At 41.9% G+C, this 17,164-nt stretch overlaps 1 protein-coding gene across 1 annotated transcript in view; it reads left to right on the top strand.

Annotated features, from left to right (window-relative positions):
- The window catches only part of LOC100033185 (STE20-like serine/threonine-protein kinase), a 64,549-nt gene that overhangs the window by 37,013 nt on the left and 10,372 nt on the right, over nucleotides 1-17,164 (top strand). Inside the window, exons 8-14 of the mRNA XM_056817762.1 lie at nucleotides 302-439; nucleotides 6,332-8,365; nucleotides 8,752-8,882; nucleotides 9,924-10,047; nucleotides 10,775-10,954; nucleotides 12,980-13,109; nucleotides 14,856-14,980. Of these exons, the coding sequence (XP_056673740.1) occupies nucleotides 302-439; nucleotides 6,332-8,365; nucleotides 8,752-8,882; nucleotides 9,924-10,047; nucleotides 10,775-10,954; nucleotides 12,980-13,109; nucleotides 14,856-14,980 (2,862 nt within the window). The remainder of the gene's footprint in view (nucleotides 1-301; nucleotides 440-6,331; nucleotides 8,366-8,751; nucleotides 8,883-9,923; nucleotides 10,048-10,774; nucleotides 10,955-12,979; nucleotides 13,110-14,855; nucleotides 14,981-17,164) is intronic.

A 17,164-nucleotide genomic window follows, 5' to 3' on the forward strand; every position in this document is an offset into this window, starting at 1 on the left:
ATCATTTACTCATTTTGACATTGATGGGAGGGGGGGGGGGAATGCAAAAGGTACTGGAAAGAAGGAACAGTCAGTCACAACCAGCCCCACAGCTCTTGCCAGTCTCCTCCTTTTTCTCCCTTCACAACCATAAATTTTATCCAAGAAGCCGCTGGGTAGGACCCACAAATGAGAGAGGAAGCTTTCTAGTCCCCTAGAAATCATCAAATTTTGTAGTTAACACGAGGACCCTTTTACCCCATCCCTCTTTGCTGGAGAAGAAGCCAATCCTAAAGCTTTCCCCTCTGTTCCTTCTTTCCAGCATCCTTTTGTGTCGGAGGTGGAAGGCAGTGGACCGCTGCGAGAGCTGATTGCAGAAGCCAAGGCAGAAGTCCTGGAGGAGTTTGAGGAAGAAGAGATAGCAGCCTCCTTTTCGGTAAGCCACAGCTGGATGGCATCTGTGTCCCTTTTAGCTGAATTACTTCTTCTGGATTGACTTCCCTGGGAATTACAAGGTCAAGGACACTTTAATTTGTCCAGGGAACCCAGAGTTCCCTAAAAACCTTCCCCTTGGAAACTGCCCAGTTACAGACTCTAGCTACTAAAACATGAATGAGAAAGAGATAGCCAAGTGGCAATGAACCTTGAAAATGCCACCTTCTTAAACCAGGTCCCCCAGAAGTGTTAGCATCATAACAAATGGCATGTATGGAGACACCAAGGACACAAAAATGCCCAGTAGACTTTAACATAAGAAAGTCAGTGTGATCTTGGGCTACATTTTCCTTAAAAGATAGTAATATGGGGGGGGGGGGGCAGCTGGGTGGTTGAGTGGATTGAGAGCCAGCCTAGAGAAGGGAGGTCCCAGGGTCAAATATGGCCTCAGATGCTTCCTAGCTGTGTGTTCCTGGGCAAGTCATTTAACCCCCATTGCCTAGTCCTTACTGTTCTTCTGCCTTAAAACAATACACAGTATTTATTCTAAAATGGAAGATAAAGGGTTTTGGTTTGTTTGTTTGTTTTTAAGTAGTAATATAGTCCCATTGTACTTTATCCTAGACAGGGCGACATATTCAGATTCAATATGGAGTATTATATTCAGTTCTGAGTTCAAGACATTCCTCTTGGAGGACACATATCTTGGTTATGTATCCCTGGGCAAGTCCCCTCACTTCTCAACACTCCAAACAAATTTTTAAGACTAAATGTTGCTAGGCAGGCGCCAGTCTGCTTTGGTAGAGTAAGTGTCCCTCCCTCAGAGTTCTCTATGCCAATTGTGTTCATTCAAGTATAAACAAGGGCAACTCCCTGCCAGCTGTATATTAGCTTTTTTTGCATATTGACTTTTAAAACCACATCTTAATGTTACCTACATTTTATATTTTTATTTATTTTGTTAAATATTTCCCAATTATATTTTAATTTGGAGCAGACTGCACTTGGGAGTGGTGTGCCACATCTGTTCTATTCCAATGAAATCAGAGATCCAGGTTTTTTTTAAAAATCACTATTTACATTCTACGGTCATTGTGAGGAAATCTCTCTGTAAATGTATCATAAACACACGAGTTGGCATTATTAGCCATACTCGCTGTGCCTTCCAGATGTTGTCAGGGACTAGCTAGCACCCTGGGCTTGGGAACCATTGGGCAAGGAAGCAATCGAGCTGGGTTCTCTTCCCCCTGGATCATAGCCCTGAGAGCTGGAAGGGACCATAAGGATTGATAGTCAATCCCTTATTTTACAGTGAAGGCAAATGAATCTTGAAGAAGGGGAATAACTTGTCCAAAGTCACGCAATTAATAAGCAGAAATCCTTGGATTCCAACTCAGGTCCTTCCATTCTAAATCTCATGCTATTTCAACTCTTTGGTGAATACAGGCCTATCTGATTCTAAGCCCAGAGATCTAGCATTGCATCACCAGCTGCCTGCAGATAGAATGAAAGGGATTTTGGTCCAGGTCACACAAGTGAGTGATGGATGACGCTGAGGTTTGACCTAGGATTGGTGTGTAAAAGATGAAATGACTGTGGAAACAAAGGTTCGATCTTTCAAGCATATCAATTGATTAAGCAATACATAAATCCAATACAGATCAGGACCAAAACCCCTCAGCTTAGGGCTGGATCCCCAAATTCAGGGGAGACAGACTTTTTAAATATACATTAAAAACAATCAAATAAGTCTAATTAATGAAAATGAAATAACAGTAGGTAATCTCTGATTTCTTATTTAAGGAAAGATTAGGGTTTTTCCAAGTTGGGAGTGGGGGAGCAAACAGATATAATTCCTCGAATTCAGAAAAAAGAAGTGTCCTACTCCTCCCTAGTGTCTCTCTCTAACCGAAGGAACATGGAAACAATAACTGATTGATCAACATGGAGCCTGTTTTCTGATGACATGGATTGCTTGAGATGTACAATTATGAGACAACTCTGCATCAATCTTAGGATCTGACTGTATTTCTGTTAATATAACCCAAGTCCTTGGATAAGGATCTCTAAACAGCAGGTACATATTGTCCAGTTTCCCAGGGCTAGGTTCAAACAATGCAATAAGGTTTTCTTCCAATTCCTATACTTGAATAAAGTTTTCTCACAGGACAGAATTTGGACTAGACTCATAATTTAATGGAAACTAAGCTAGCTTTAAAATTGAGTCACAAAATGGAGTCAATGTAATTCACTCAATTCCCACAATTAACTACTTGCTGTCCTAATCCTCTTAATTCCTTCAATTTTCTCAATTTTCCTCATAAATCTTCTAACTCTTAATGCAGAACTCACTCCAAGTGACCACAGTCTGAGCTCTGCTACTCCCTTGCCATAAAAATCAATTACTTTATGTCATTAAGGCTCAGTTTTAGGATCTGTAAAATGAAGGCATTCGACTAATTTCCAAGATCTCTTCCAATAAAAAGTTAACAAACATGAATTTTCCAGAATATACTAATAACAAGTTAAAGCTAGAATGGACGAATAAAATAACAACACTTCTTAGTCATTTTCTTTGTGCCAAGATATCATCTAGTCCAGCCCAGACTATATAGATTAGGAAACTGAGGCTTGGAAAATTAAACTAACTTATCTAAATCCACAGTTTATCACTGGAGGAACCACCTATTCTAGTGTGACTAGAACCCAGACATCCAGACAGCTACACCAGTGTTGTTTTACAATGTTCTACGGCAGCTAATTGGCACAGTCACTTAACCTGGGCATGACCCTGTTTGACTCAGTTTCATCATCTGTAAAATGAACTGGAAAAGAAAATGGCAAAACCACTCTAGTATTTTTGCCAAGTAAATCCCAAGTGGGGTCATGAGAAAAACTGAAAAATGACTGAATTGAATGGACATGTCATCCAGTTCCTGATTCCTAGCCAAAGAGGTTTTCCATCGACTGGTAGAGTTGATATAACCTGATTGAAAGACAGAGTTCTTTGGGGGACTTATCATCTTCTAGAGGTCATTCTGGGGCACTTGAATAATTCCAAAGATCTGTATGATAGGTACACACACACACACACACACACACACACACACTGCAAATATTACCCCCTCCTCCCTTTTTAGTTTCTTAGTTTGCTGAGGCCAGGAAAACACCACTTGATGATTATCTTCCTTTAGACTCTTCTAAGCCCTCAGATGACCAACAGCCCAGGTTCTGTTCCAGGTTTTACTCAAAGTCTTTCCAAATGGCTAGGGCCTACCAGGGGTGACGGTCTACAGCACAGACCTCAAGAATTCACAGCATTTTGGAGGGAGGGAACCAGCAAAAACATCTACCTCTATGCCATACTGAAGTATGAGACCAGGCTAGAAAGGACTTTCGAGACCATGGAATTTTAGGTCAAGATGTCCATGGAAGAGACCTCAAAAACCATCTAGTTCAACTCTTTCATTTTACAGATGAAAAAACTGAGGCCCAGAAAGAAGTGAAGAGCTTTACCCAAGGTCCCAGAACTAATAAATAGTAGAGCTGGAATTCAAACTGAGGCACACTACCTCCTAAACCAGAACCACTGTACCTGACCTTCCTCCTGTCTTAGCTCAAGTGGGCAGCCCCTAGTGAGTCAAGGGCAAAGGCTATGAGCATCTTTTATACTTTATTTAAACCTTTAATAAACATAGATGTAACCATGTGCCTGATTATTCTTTCTCTCTCTGTCTCCCCTCCTCTTTCTACCTTCTCCTTTTCTCTCTCTCTTTAACTCTCTCTCTCTCTTATTCTCTCTCTCTCTTTATCTCTCTCATGCCCTCACCCTTCCACCTTTACTACAAATTATGTCTCTTTCTGCCTAAAGGTTCTTAGCATATTTTCTAAGGACCAGAATTAAGCATGGAAGAATAAGAGGGTTACACTATAAATTTCAACCTCCACTTCTGTTAGTAGATTTTATCTCTCATTACTAAGTCTAAAGTTTTTGTAATCTTGAGTAGAATTCTGCCCCAGGATTTCAAATATTCTTTAAAAAGTCTTCACCTTCTTACCTAGCATCAATTCTGAGACAGAAGAGCATCAAGGGCTAGGCAAATTGAATTCAATTATCTGCCCAGGGTCACACAGCTAGGCAGTGTCTGAGGCCAGATTTGAATCCAAGTTCTCCCAACTCCAGGCCTGGCTCTCTATCCATTGTTGTTTCTAATATTATAAAGAAAGATAGTCTGCTATCTTGGATAGAGCAAAAACCTTAGAGTCAGAAAGCCTGCATCCAAGTCCTACTGGTACATAGTAGCTGTGAGACCCTGAAAAATTCACTTAAATTCTCAGTGCCCGCAGGCAATTCTATAAGATGACAAATTACAGAGCAGGCACAGATTTTCATGAACATCAAGGGTCTCTCATTAGGAGTGTGTGTCCGTGGTGTGACTTTGGGCAAAAAATAGTAAGGAAAGGGGCTCAGGTTCAAATGTACCCTCAAACACTTCCCAGCTGTGGGACCCTGGGCAAGTCACTTAACCCCCATTATCTAGTCCTTTCTGCTCTTTGGCCTTGGAACCAATACACAGTACTAATTCTAAGATGAAAAGTAAGAGTTTTTTTAAAAAAAAGAATGATAAGGAATAGTCAATAAACAATAATTGATCAAACAATAATCAGTAAACATTGATTAAGTGCCTATTATGTGCCAGGCACTATGCTAAGTACTGGAGATTCAAATAAGAAAAAGAAAGAGTTTCTGCCCTCAGGAAGCTTATAATAAAATGTAGAAAGACAATTCTCAAAAGGAAACTGAAAGGGGGTGAGTGACAAGGATGGGAGCAGGATATGATGTTCATGGAGTTGGAGCCAAGCAAAGCAGCTGGTGGGAAATGACAAGTTGGAAATTCTACTCTAAAGAGATTTTTTTCTTTTTTAAACATTAACATATTTATTTAGAATATTTTCCATGGTTACATGATTCATGATTTTTCCCACCCCTCTTCCCTCCCCCCTTCCAGAGCTGAAGAGCAATTCCACTGGGTTATACATGTATCATTGTTCAAAACCCATTTCCATATTATTCATATTTGCAGTAAAGTGATCTTTTATTTTTTTAATTTTGAGGTGCTTAATAAATGTTTATTGTACATTACATATAATATGTACATCATTTTTTAAATTTTATTTATTTTTAAGAATATTTTTCCATGTTTCCATGATTCATTTTCTTTCCCTCCCCCTCCCAGAGCTAACAAGCAATCCCAATGGGTTGTACAAATGTTGTCACTTGATACCTATTTCCATATTATTCATTTTTGCTATAAAGCAATCTTTTAAAGCCAAAACCCCAAATCGCATACCCATATATACATATGATAAGTGATGTCATATGTTTTGCTTTTGCATTTCTACTCCCATCATTTTTTCTCAACGTAGATAGCATTCTTTCCCATAAGCCCTTCAGGAATGTCTATAAGGGGATTTTTTTTTTGCTCTGCTTTCCAGCCCTCAGATTAGAGGAGAGAGACAACTGAGGGTGCCCAGGAATAGTAGAAAAAACCAATAATAGGATAGTAGAAAGAAGATACTTCAAATCAGATGCCCTGGGTTAAAATCTCAGCTAAGCTGCTTATTATGTCTCTCTGAGTAAGACACTTTAGCTCTCTGAGATTCAGTTTTCTCCTCTCCAAAACAGAGATAATAATAGCTTCCCTGTCTATGGCACAGAACTATATTCTCATATCACAGATACAAGGAGTGTTCCCTTAGTCAGTTAACAAAGATTTATTAAGTCCTTGCTCCAGGCACGAGCTAAGCTCTGGAGTTGCAAAGAAGGGAAAATGAACCCTGAGAGTGCTATGGAAATGTAAGCTGTTATTGATAAAAGACAATGAGGCCCCCTCTTTCTTCTCTCTTTGCCTCTCAGCCAAGTCAACAACATAAGCAGTCCCTGTCCAGTGGCGGCGGTCCTCCTATAGAGGCAGAGAAGCATTCAAAAGACAGGAAGTTGTCCTTGGAGAAGCCGGATAGAAGCAAAAGCACCAACAAAGGTGTCCAGCTCCTTCCTACAACTCTAGCAGTCAAAGAGAATGACTTTCAACCTCAGGTCATGGAGGAGAATCAAGCAACCCTCCAAGAAAACCCCCAGGGAGATTCTCCAAACAAGCCACTTGATGGTGGGGGTACCAATTCCCTGGCTGATTCTCCTGATGCAAAGGGACCTGGGCTCAGCAGGCACAGTTCTGTTGGTCCAAACCAAAGGTTGCTTCGGCCAAGAGCGGGCCGGACTTCCAGTTTGAAGAAGCAGATGAGACGCAAGTCTGCACCCATGCTGGTCGTTCCCCTTGACTCTCAAGGTTCCATGAAGCTTTCCTCCAAGGGCCCTTCAGATATCTTGAAATTAATGAGACGAAGGTCATTCTTTGGTGGATTGAAGTCCCAGGATATTCTTGATCCACTAGCCCAGGAGATTCATGAGCCATTGGCCACTCTAAGTGGGAAAGACCTTTGGGAAGAACAACTCTCTTCCAGCACTAAGCCTCAGGCCAGGCTAGACTCCCAGAGCAATGCTCTTCTTCCCATTCCCAAGGCACTCTCCCCTGAACAAGACACGCTGATTGACTACGCAACAGAGACTAATTCTCCAAATAAGCCACAGGAGTCACAGCTCTCCCCATGCTTCTCCATAATCCTCCCTGAAGGACAAGAGGGACCCCTGGCAAAAGAACTAACTCCTACTCACAGTAGCACTTCTCAGATAGAGAATCAGGAAAATTTTGGCTCAGGCACTGGAGAGCAAATTTCTCCCCTTACTGTTATCTGCCCCTCAACAGGAGACCAACAGCAAGTTATTCTGGAACTGGAAGCCCCCACACCAACCAATGCTACAGCAGTTCTGGAGAATTCAGAGGAGAAGCATGATCCCAGAGGAAACCTGGAGAAGATTTCCTCATATGAGAGGCTGCCTGTTGGGCCAGATAAAGAAAGGAAAGTCAGCTCTCCTTGCAAACAATGGAATGGGGATGCACAGGTGGAGGAGACCAAAGCTCAGCACCTGGACACAACATTTGTGTCCAGTCTTCTCACAAAAGATAAAAACTCAGGAGATGAGTGTGCATTGGAGGCTTCCAATCCCTGCCAGATCAGGACCAGATTCCTGAGCTCCCAGGACCCAGGGGCCCACATTCAAGCTAACCTGCCCAAAGATGCTGAAGAACCAATGCCAGAGAATTCAGGACACTATCTCTGCTGCCCTCAAGAGTCCTCCAACTTAGGACATGAACTGGGCTCTGGTACCCAGAATCCAACAGCACCACTCAACACAACCCACTTCCCATACCAAAAGGAACACTGCCCCCCAAAGCCAGAGACAAGGGGTACAGATTTGCTGCTGAGAGAAACACAAGAGTTAAAAACTGAAGATGCCAAGAACACGTCCCCAGACTCAACAGGGAAATCAAAGAGACTCAAAGGGCAGGAGGCTCATTCCTTGGAAAGGGAAAATCAAGGAGTGACCATACAGTGTGAAAAGAAAGAAGCACAGACAGATATCTCCAAAGGCAAGAAAGAGAACCTGGAAATGGTAGGTAATGTCGTAGTGGCCCCTGGAGAGACCTTTCTAAATGTCATGGAAGATGCCCAACCTACACCCCTTGAGGGACCAACTAGAGTCCCAGAGGATTGCCAGCACCCTGCCCTAAAGCTGGCTGGGACAGCAGAGGCCCTGGAGAAGCCAACAGGGACAGAAATCCTTGAGACCCTGAAGGAGAAGAAAAAAGTTAATTTCTCAGAAGGGAGCTTGGAACCCAGAACCAATGATCAATCGGGAAAAGAAGGCAGAGTCCAGAAGACTGAGGCAAGCCCTTTGGAGGGAAAGGACCCAAGAGACAATGAAAGACATGTGACTGGTGGTGATATTCCCAATGCCCGGCCACCACCAGCTACAAGTGACACTAGCCAGGTAAGGCTGTTTATGGAGAAGGGGACCTTGGCAAGAGCTAGATAGAGGGTTTCCCAGGGCCAACTGGAATAAAAAACCACCTTGCAGATAGTCACATACCCAGAACTGATCAATCAACAAGGTAGATTTCACTTTCTTCCCTGGACAGTTCAGGTTTTGTCTCAATTAAGATGTTTGCAAGAGTTTTCTACCTACAAAGCTGGAATCAGTAAGAGTTATTATCCTGCAACGAAGCTGGTTGGAGGGGTTCTAGGAGAGGGGCCAGAACAAAGGAGGGAGGCTGCCCCCTCGTGGAAAAGGACAGAACTTCCTCCCCTTCAACCCCCAGGATGATGATGGATGATGGAGCTCCCAGGGATCCAAACCTTTCTGTGCTTTGGCTTCAGGGCCCCCTTTCCTTCAGAAAAACTGTAAAGAAAACCCGCAAGTTTGTGGTGGACGGGAAGGAGGTCAGTGTGACGACTTCTAGGCCTGTGCAGGAGGCTGACCGCAGAGGAGAGAGCGTCCGTTCAGCCCGGTAGGAGAAAAGATTCACCCTAACTCCTCATTCCCAGAGGGGAACCAAATGCTCTTTGGCAAACCAGAAAGGACCCAAGAGGCACTTCCCAAAGGAAGCAGGGTGTTTGTTTGGGCTAGAGAACAGGAGTGATAGATTTCTAAATTATTGATTATGTCCACATAACAGAAGGGGGTCAAGGGCAAAGAGTGAGAAACCCAGAAAAGTCCTCCAACCACCTGTTGGACCCAGTCCATCCCCTTCATGGCAGAAGGATAGACTAGATGACGCCATGAGGTCCTTTCCCACCTTAAGCCTTGGGAAACATGAGCAGGAAATACCTGCTGTCTCAGGAAACCCTCCAGGGTTTCCTCTTTTGGTACTGAGGTGAGAAAGAGTTTCCCACAATAGTCCAGGATGGACAGATGCATGTCTGCTTTGAGCCTCAGTTACTAGAAACAGATGTAAACAGTTCATCAGGCTATGCCAAAGGACATACATACACACATGCAGCATTTGTTCAGCACTGCCTCAATGGGCAGTAGTGACTCCCTCATTAACAGGAGGGACTAGAAAGAACTTCGGCAGGTGAATACAGGAGTTCCATCAGCCCTACCTGGTTGCATTCTGATGGGAAGGGACCATCCTAAGCACTTCCACATAGTAAATGGGGAGGGGAATAAAAATTAAATAAAAGTCACATTTTGTTAAAAGCCTGAAAGGGAGGGAGATAATTCAGATCATATAACTTCAGAAAACTTATGTGGAAATGTATTAAAATCAATTTTTTAAAAGCCTGAGACTGTGACTTGCCTTAAGTTACAGAGTTAATAAGTGACAAAAATGAAATTCAATCTGAGTCCTTAGACCTCCTATCACTCTGGCACAATAGCTCTCCTGTGTTGGGCAGCCAACCTTCCCAGGAACTGGTTTCTGCTCCATCAGTGGTTTTCTTTGTTTTGGCCTCAGTGTTCACATCTATAAGATGGATCAATCCCCCAACTCCCCAGGTAATATTTGCAGATACCCTATCTTGATTCTGAATGATGTGCTATATTTTAGCCGAAAGGAGTTGCAAGAGCTTCGCCTTCTTCAGAAAGAAGAGCAGAGGGCCCAGGGCCAGCTGGACCAGAGACACCATCAGCAGAGGGAACAGATGTTCCGACACATAGAGCTGGAAATGACGGTAACTGTAATCCTGTCACCTTCAGTATGGGTCAAGAGCACCAACTGACCTTTGCAAAGTGGGTAATAAACGTATGGTTGTACCCATTTTGCAGATGAGGAAACTGAATAAAAAAGAGGATTTAGTTTAGTTGTTTATTCATTTTGTGCTTACTTCAAAATATGAAGAGATAGTAGAAGACATACCCATTTCCTCAAAGCCTTAGGAACTGGCATGTGCACTAAAACACACTCTCTTTCCCTCTGTCCTCCCCTTCCAGTGCTTTCAGCTCTCTTGCTTATGATTAGGGGACGATCAGAGAATTCTCCTGAATCATCAAAGAACTCCACTTTGGCGTTACTAAAACTTGATTTGTTTCCCTGTCTTATTTAAAATGCCAACTCACTGGTGCTTTTTCTTACTCTGGCTCACTTTTTATTATTTAATAAATAATTATAAATGGAAAAAAATAAAAAAATAAATTAAATGCCAAGTCACCTCTAAGGAAGGCTACCTATACCCAACCAAGAGCTAGGATAGAAAAATGTGGAATGCATTTCCCAAGGAAACAGGAGACCTGCATGCTCCTCCAGTCTCCCCTGCTCACTCACTCCCAGGAGCAAACCTTCCCACTACAGGAGGAGACTCAACCCTGTTCCATGCTTTATGGCGATAAATACGGTGATGCCAAGAACATCGTAGAATCCAACCAGAGTGAGGAATGGAGTGGTGACCCATCTCTCCACAGGGTAAGAAACAACACTACGACAGCCAAGTGGAGGCTGTGGACCGCCATCACCAGCAGATCACCGACAGGTTAGAAACAGAGTATACCCAGAGGCTCCAGGACCAGGCGAGGCGCCTGAAAGCCCAGCAAGAGAAAGATTACAATCGGAGGTTGCCCGCGCTGAGGGAGAACAGGAAAGAGGTAAGGAACTGCTTTCTTGTGTCTGTCCAGCGCCCAGGGACACCTCCCTGAGGCATGGGGATGAGAGTCTGAGATGAAGAGAAACACCAGCAGGTCCAGATGCCACTCCAGACACACGCCACCCATCACCTGCCTAGAGTTGGAGGCACTGATGTACTGATGCAAAAATTGGGATAATATATAAGAGGACATCAGGTATCCCCACGTGATTCTCACTAAGAGAGGGCCTTAATTTGGAGGAGGTTATAAGGATTTAAAGGTGATGGAAAATGGGGGCAGGTAGGTAGCTCAGTGGATGGAGAGTCAGGTCTAGAGATGGGAGGTTCAAATCTGGCTTCTGACATGTCTTAGCTGTGTGACCCTGGGAAAGACACTTCCTCTCCATTGCCTCACCCACGTCACTCTTCTCCCTTGGAACCAGTTCATAGTATTGATTCTAAGATGGAAGGTAAGAGTTAAAAAAAAGATGGTGGGAAAAGGAGAACAAAGTGATTAGGTGGATTTAGGTCTTCCAAAAAACTGTGCTGCTTTGGGTCCCATCTGATTTGGGACTAGGGTTAGACAGGCTAGATCACAGCCTAGCGAATAGCAAGCAGGCTGTTTCTTGAAGGAACATTTTTGAATGTTACTTTTCACAAGTGTACATATTTTAATGTCCTCCTATATAGATTTAAGCTCATGAGTATAAATTTTGAGGTATGCCAAATCAAATGTTAGAATGAAATGTCAAAGTCTCTGATGAAAAATAATAAATAATAACAAACATTTTCTAGTCTTTTAAAGAAAACCCTTACTTTTTCTCTTAGTGTCCAATTCTAAGAAAGAAAGTGGCAAAGGCTAGGTGATTGGAGTTAAGTGACTTGCCCAAGTTCACACATCTAGGAGATTTATGAGACTAGATTTGAACCCGGGCATTATAAAGCACTTTTAAGACTTACATAGTACTTTACAAATGTCATCTCATTTGAATCTCATAACACTTCAGGGAGGTGGATACTATTTGTCCCTATTTTACAAATGAAGAAATTGAGGCAAGCAGAAATTAATAACCTAGGGTCATATAGCTAAGTAAGTGTCTGAGGCTGGATTTGGAGACTCCAGGTTTAACTCTCTATTCACTGAACCACTTGCTTCCTACACAGGCTTTAAGATTTACAAAGTGCTTTACATAGATTATTTATTTGCAATTGGAGCTAAATGACTTGCCCAGGACCGCATATCAAAGAAGTATTTAAGTCCAAATTTGAACCCAGGTCCTCCAGACTCCAGGTCTGGCACTCTATACACTGTGCTACCTAACTGCCCCAGGGCAATGCATTTTCAAGCTTATGGACCTTGTATAGTCTAACTGGATCCTGTAGGATTTTCCTTTCTGATTCTATCTGTATAGAAAACTCTATTCACATATATAGATCAATAATTCATTTTTAATATATAGTCTTAGAGAGTTGGTTGAGGCCAATGAGAGGTTAAGTTACTTCATACAACTAATCATGTCAAAGGCAAGACATCAATCCAGATCTTTCTGACTTTTAGGCTGGTCTTCTATCCACTATCCACTAGACTGTCTTTAGACTGCTCCCTTATCAAAAAAGGGGGGATCCCTCCAATTCAAATGCCTTAAGATAAGGGATCCTGTCTTAAGTATCTCCTTGTCTCCAGGGCTTAGTCATGATACTCTGCACCCAACAGTAGATCAAGAAATGTTACATGATGGTAATGGTGATGGTGATGGTGATTGTGGTAGATGGGGATGGGGATGATAGTGAATACGGTGGATGGGGATAGGGATGATGGAGGTAATGGTGTTGTGGTAGTGATGGTGATTGTGGTGGATGATGATGGGGATGATGGAGGTAATGGTGATGTGGTAATGATGGTGATTGTGATGAATGGGAATGGGGATGATGGTGGTGGTAATGATTGTGGTAATGGTGATGTCGATGGTGATTGATGGTGAGGATGGTGATGGTGACATTACTAATGTTGGTACTAGATGAAAAGTGTCTTCCTCTTTTCCGTCAGGAGCAGAGGTTTCTCCAGCAGCAGCAAGAACAGCTAAATCAAGCGCTACAGAAACTGATCCAGGAGCATAAGAAAAAAGTGACCTCCATTGAATGGGAATGCACTAGTAAAATCCACAGCCTCAAAAGAGGTAGAATTTGACTCAAACCTGTGAATTAGGAGTGATGGGTAAAGGATACAGGAGTGTTTAGCCTGAAGATAGAAATACATGGGGAGGATGTGGCATATTTTCATGTATTTGAAAGACCATTATTTATAAGAGGAATTAACTTAGGGCAGCTAGGTGACTCAGTGCATGGAGATCCAGGCCTGGAGTAGGGAGCTCTTGAGTTCAAATGGGGCCTCAGATACTTGCTAGCTATATGACCCTGGGCAGGTCACTTAATCCCAATTGCCTAGTTCTTAATGCACTTCTCCTTTGGAACAACTTCTTAGTATCAATTCTAAGGCAGATGGTAAAGGCTTCTTTTAAAAAAGAGAATTAATTATATTCTGAGAGACTCCAAAGGGCAAACAGAGGACCAACAGGAAGAACTTCCTCAATAGAGCTGTCCAAAAATTGAATTATGTGTCTTTTTAGGTAATGAGTTCTTCATTACTGAATGCGTTCACTAGAGGATAGATAACTACTTATTAGGGATATTGTAAAATTGTATATACTTTGGTTAAGAAAAAGACTGGATGACACAAAGTTCCCTCCCAATCAGTGATTCCATTACAATCCAAACTTCCCATGAGAAAGGCTAGCAGGGATCCTGGAATGAAGAATGTACAGACCTTGGAACATCAACACATGCATCTAGGCCAGAGTATAATGGCAGGGAATTCTATTGACAAGGCCACTCCTTCCAGACTACACCACCCAATCCATCCCCACCTAAGCTTAGGTTGGAATTATGGGTTGACCTCCATGTTCAGTGGTTGTGCTACAGACTTTGGTAGGGAAATGAATGTATGGCCTAGAGAGGAAATATCATTCCATGTAGAATTTTTTTTTTAATACACACTTTCTGTCTTAGTATCCATTCTAAGAAAGAAGAGTGCCCACAGCTAGGCAATTGGGGTTAAGTGACTTGCCTAAGGTCACACAGCTAGGAAATTACTGGGGCCAGATTTGAACTCAAGTCCTCCATACTCCAGACCTGATACTCTATCCAATGTGCTACCTAGCTGTCTCCACAGGTAGAATTTTAATAGAGAGAGCTCTTTTAAGAATTAGTCATCTTTTCCTACAGGACCCAGGCAAGATAAGCAAAGGTATGTAGACCATAGAGGAAAGGATGTGAATGGGAGAGAAAGTAATCCAAGGTGTATTCAGAATGTGAAATGTAGAATGCATGAAGGGGAGTAGTATATGAAAAAACCAGGTTGGAGGCAGTTTGAGGACTTTGAACCAAGATCTGGTGTTTGGTCTGTAAAGTTAAGAATATCTTGAGGAAGTAACTTATATACATCTCTGTAATTGAAGGAACTTCCCAAAGATTATCAGCCAGTTGCCATGGATCTGGGAAGAAGGGGCATTCCTCATAGATTGTATTTCATAGGGCTTTCCCATCAAGGTTGGGGACCTCATCAGAGTATCTAAGGATCCAACTGACTAGATCAGCTTGGTGGAACAGAGGCAGAAAATGGATAGGACCATCTTTTGGCAGAAAGTCACATAATGCTGGATCTGGAAGGGGTCTTAAGGATCACCTAGTTCAGTCATTCACAATTTTCTAGAATTTAAGGACCACTTTTTTCACAGCAGAAGATTTTGCAGATTTCTGCTCCCCATGATAGTGATTATATTATTGCCTATTGACTGAGAAAATATATAATTATAAGAAATGACATCACTAGAATTTGTGGTGATGGAGAATCCTCTTCTCTCCAGCCCGGGAGGCTGTAATCTGGCAGCTGGAGCAGTCTCACTTACAAGACAAGTATCAACTCTTCAAGCAGCAGGTGAAGGAACAGTATTCCCTCCACAAGCAACAGTTGACCAAGCGCCATGAGAAGGTAATGCCAAGCTGCTGTCATATCTAAGCATATTGATTTCAACTAGAAAGCAAGTCTGAACTTATTCCCTACTTTATAAACAAATTTCCAAAAGATGTCCCTCAGGCATCCAGGGTCTTGAAATTGGTGGGGGTGAGGGGGAGAATAAAAGAAATGGATTTATTCCTCCCATGGTTGATTATAGGTTTGGGTTTTACAAGGTTCTTCCTAGGTATTAAACTCAGCATTCAGGCGACTGCTCACAAATCTGTCTATATAGTGCTTAATGATTTTCAGAGAACTTTAGAGATTATCTCATTTGATCCTCACAATTAACCCCTGAGAGATAGATACTTTTGTTATCATCCCCATTTTACATATGGGAAAACTGAGGCTGAGAAAGGTGACTTAACAATGGTCACATAGCCAGACATGCCAGGGAAGATTCCACCTCAAGTCTTCTTAACTCTAAGTCTAATACCCTATCCACATCACAGGAGAATGAAAGAAAGAAAGGGAGAAAGAAAACAAAATGGGGAGTGGGAAGTCAGGTTTATCCAAAAATGGACCAGAGCAGCATACTGCCCCCAACATCCAGCATATCTTCCATGGCTTCAGTCCAATGCAATAAGCATTTATTAAGTACCTACTATTTTCAAGGTAACGTTCTGGAGATTCAAGGACAAAACAACAAAACAGTCCCTGCCCTTAAGGAATTTACATTCCATCAGAAAGATTCAACGAATAAACAGATATATATATATATATATATATATATATATATACACATCATCATCATCATCATTTGAGAAAAGAGAGAGGACCAAAAAAAGTTGTGATGGCCTCCCAGAATCAGGCCACTTGTGAAATGACAATTTTGAGATTGGCCACCTTTATCCCAACCCACTTAAACTGAAAACTGAAAAAGTCCTTTCCATTCTACTTTCACCATCTCTCTACTCCTCACTCACTCACTCACTCACTTCCTTTCTACTCTCTATACCCTCATTTTTCATCTCTTCTCACCTAGACTATTTAATAGGCTCTTCACTGATCTTCCTACCTCTAGGCTATGTCCTCTTCAATCTATCCCCTCTAACCCTCATCCTCCTACCCTTCCTTCCACACACAAGTAATCTTTTTTCATGCACTCCTCTAGTCCTATAAATCTCCTACTCAAAACCTTTCCATGAGTCTTCACTGTCTACTGAATAAAGCAGAAATTTCTGATTTTAGCATTCCAGCAATCCAACTCCAATCTACCCTTCCAACTTTATCAAATACCACTCCCTTTCAACCACTCTATACCACATTCTACATTCTTCATTCTAGCCAAATTGAACTACTTTGTCTCCCATTATTCTCTTTTCCTCTGTCTCCAAGTCTTTGCCCATCACTGTTTCCCATGTCTGAAATGAATCTTTCCCCACCCAACTCCATCTACTGATAGAGCTTTTACTTTCTTTTCTCAAAAATTTCTTTCTTAGCTTTTTACATGTCAATGCAACTTTTAATAATCATTTTCTGACATTTCATGATTCATGTTCTCTTCCTCTCACCCACTCCTCTCTCCTCCATAAGATCACAGGTCATATGATATGTGTTGTCCATCTGCTGTCATACAATACATATTTCCATATTCATCGTGTTGTGAAAGAAGGTACATATTACTTAAACTAGAGAAAAATTCATGGAAGAAATAAAATGAAAAATGGAATGCTGAATCTACATTCAGACTCCTTGAGTTCTTTCTATGGTGATGGATAGCCTTTTTTTGGTCATGCGCCCCTTAATGTTGTCCTGGATCCTTGCATTGTGGATAAGTTAATTCATTCACAGTTAATCTTCATACATCATCACTGTTACTAAGTACAACATTCTCCTGGTTCTGCTCACTTCACTTTGAATCACTTCATATAAATCTTTCCAGCTTTTTCTGTGATCATCTTGTTCGTTATTCTTATGGCTTATTATTATTCCTTCACAATCACATACCACAACTTGTTCACCCATTCCCCAACTGACAGACAACCCTTTAGTTTCCAGTTCTTTGCTATCACAAAAAAAAAAAAAGCTGCTATAAATATTTTTGTACAAGTAGGTCCTTTTCCCCTATCTTGAATCTCTTTGGAATTTAGACCTAAGAGTACTGTTGCTGAGTCAAAAGGTGTGCACAGTTTTGTGACCCTTTGGGCATGGTTCCAA

Source organism: Monodelphis domestica, chromosome 1 (assembly GCF_027887165.1).
Source record: "Monodelphis domestica isolate mMonDom1 chromosome 1, mMonDom1.pri, whole genome shotgun sequence".
Lineage (NCBI taxonomy): Eukaryota > Metazoa > Chordata > Mammalia > Didelphimorphia > Didelphidae > Monodelphis > Monodelphis domestica.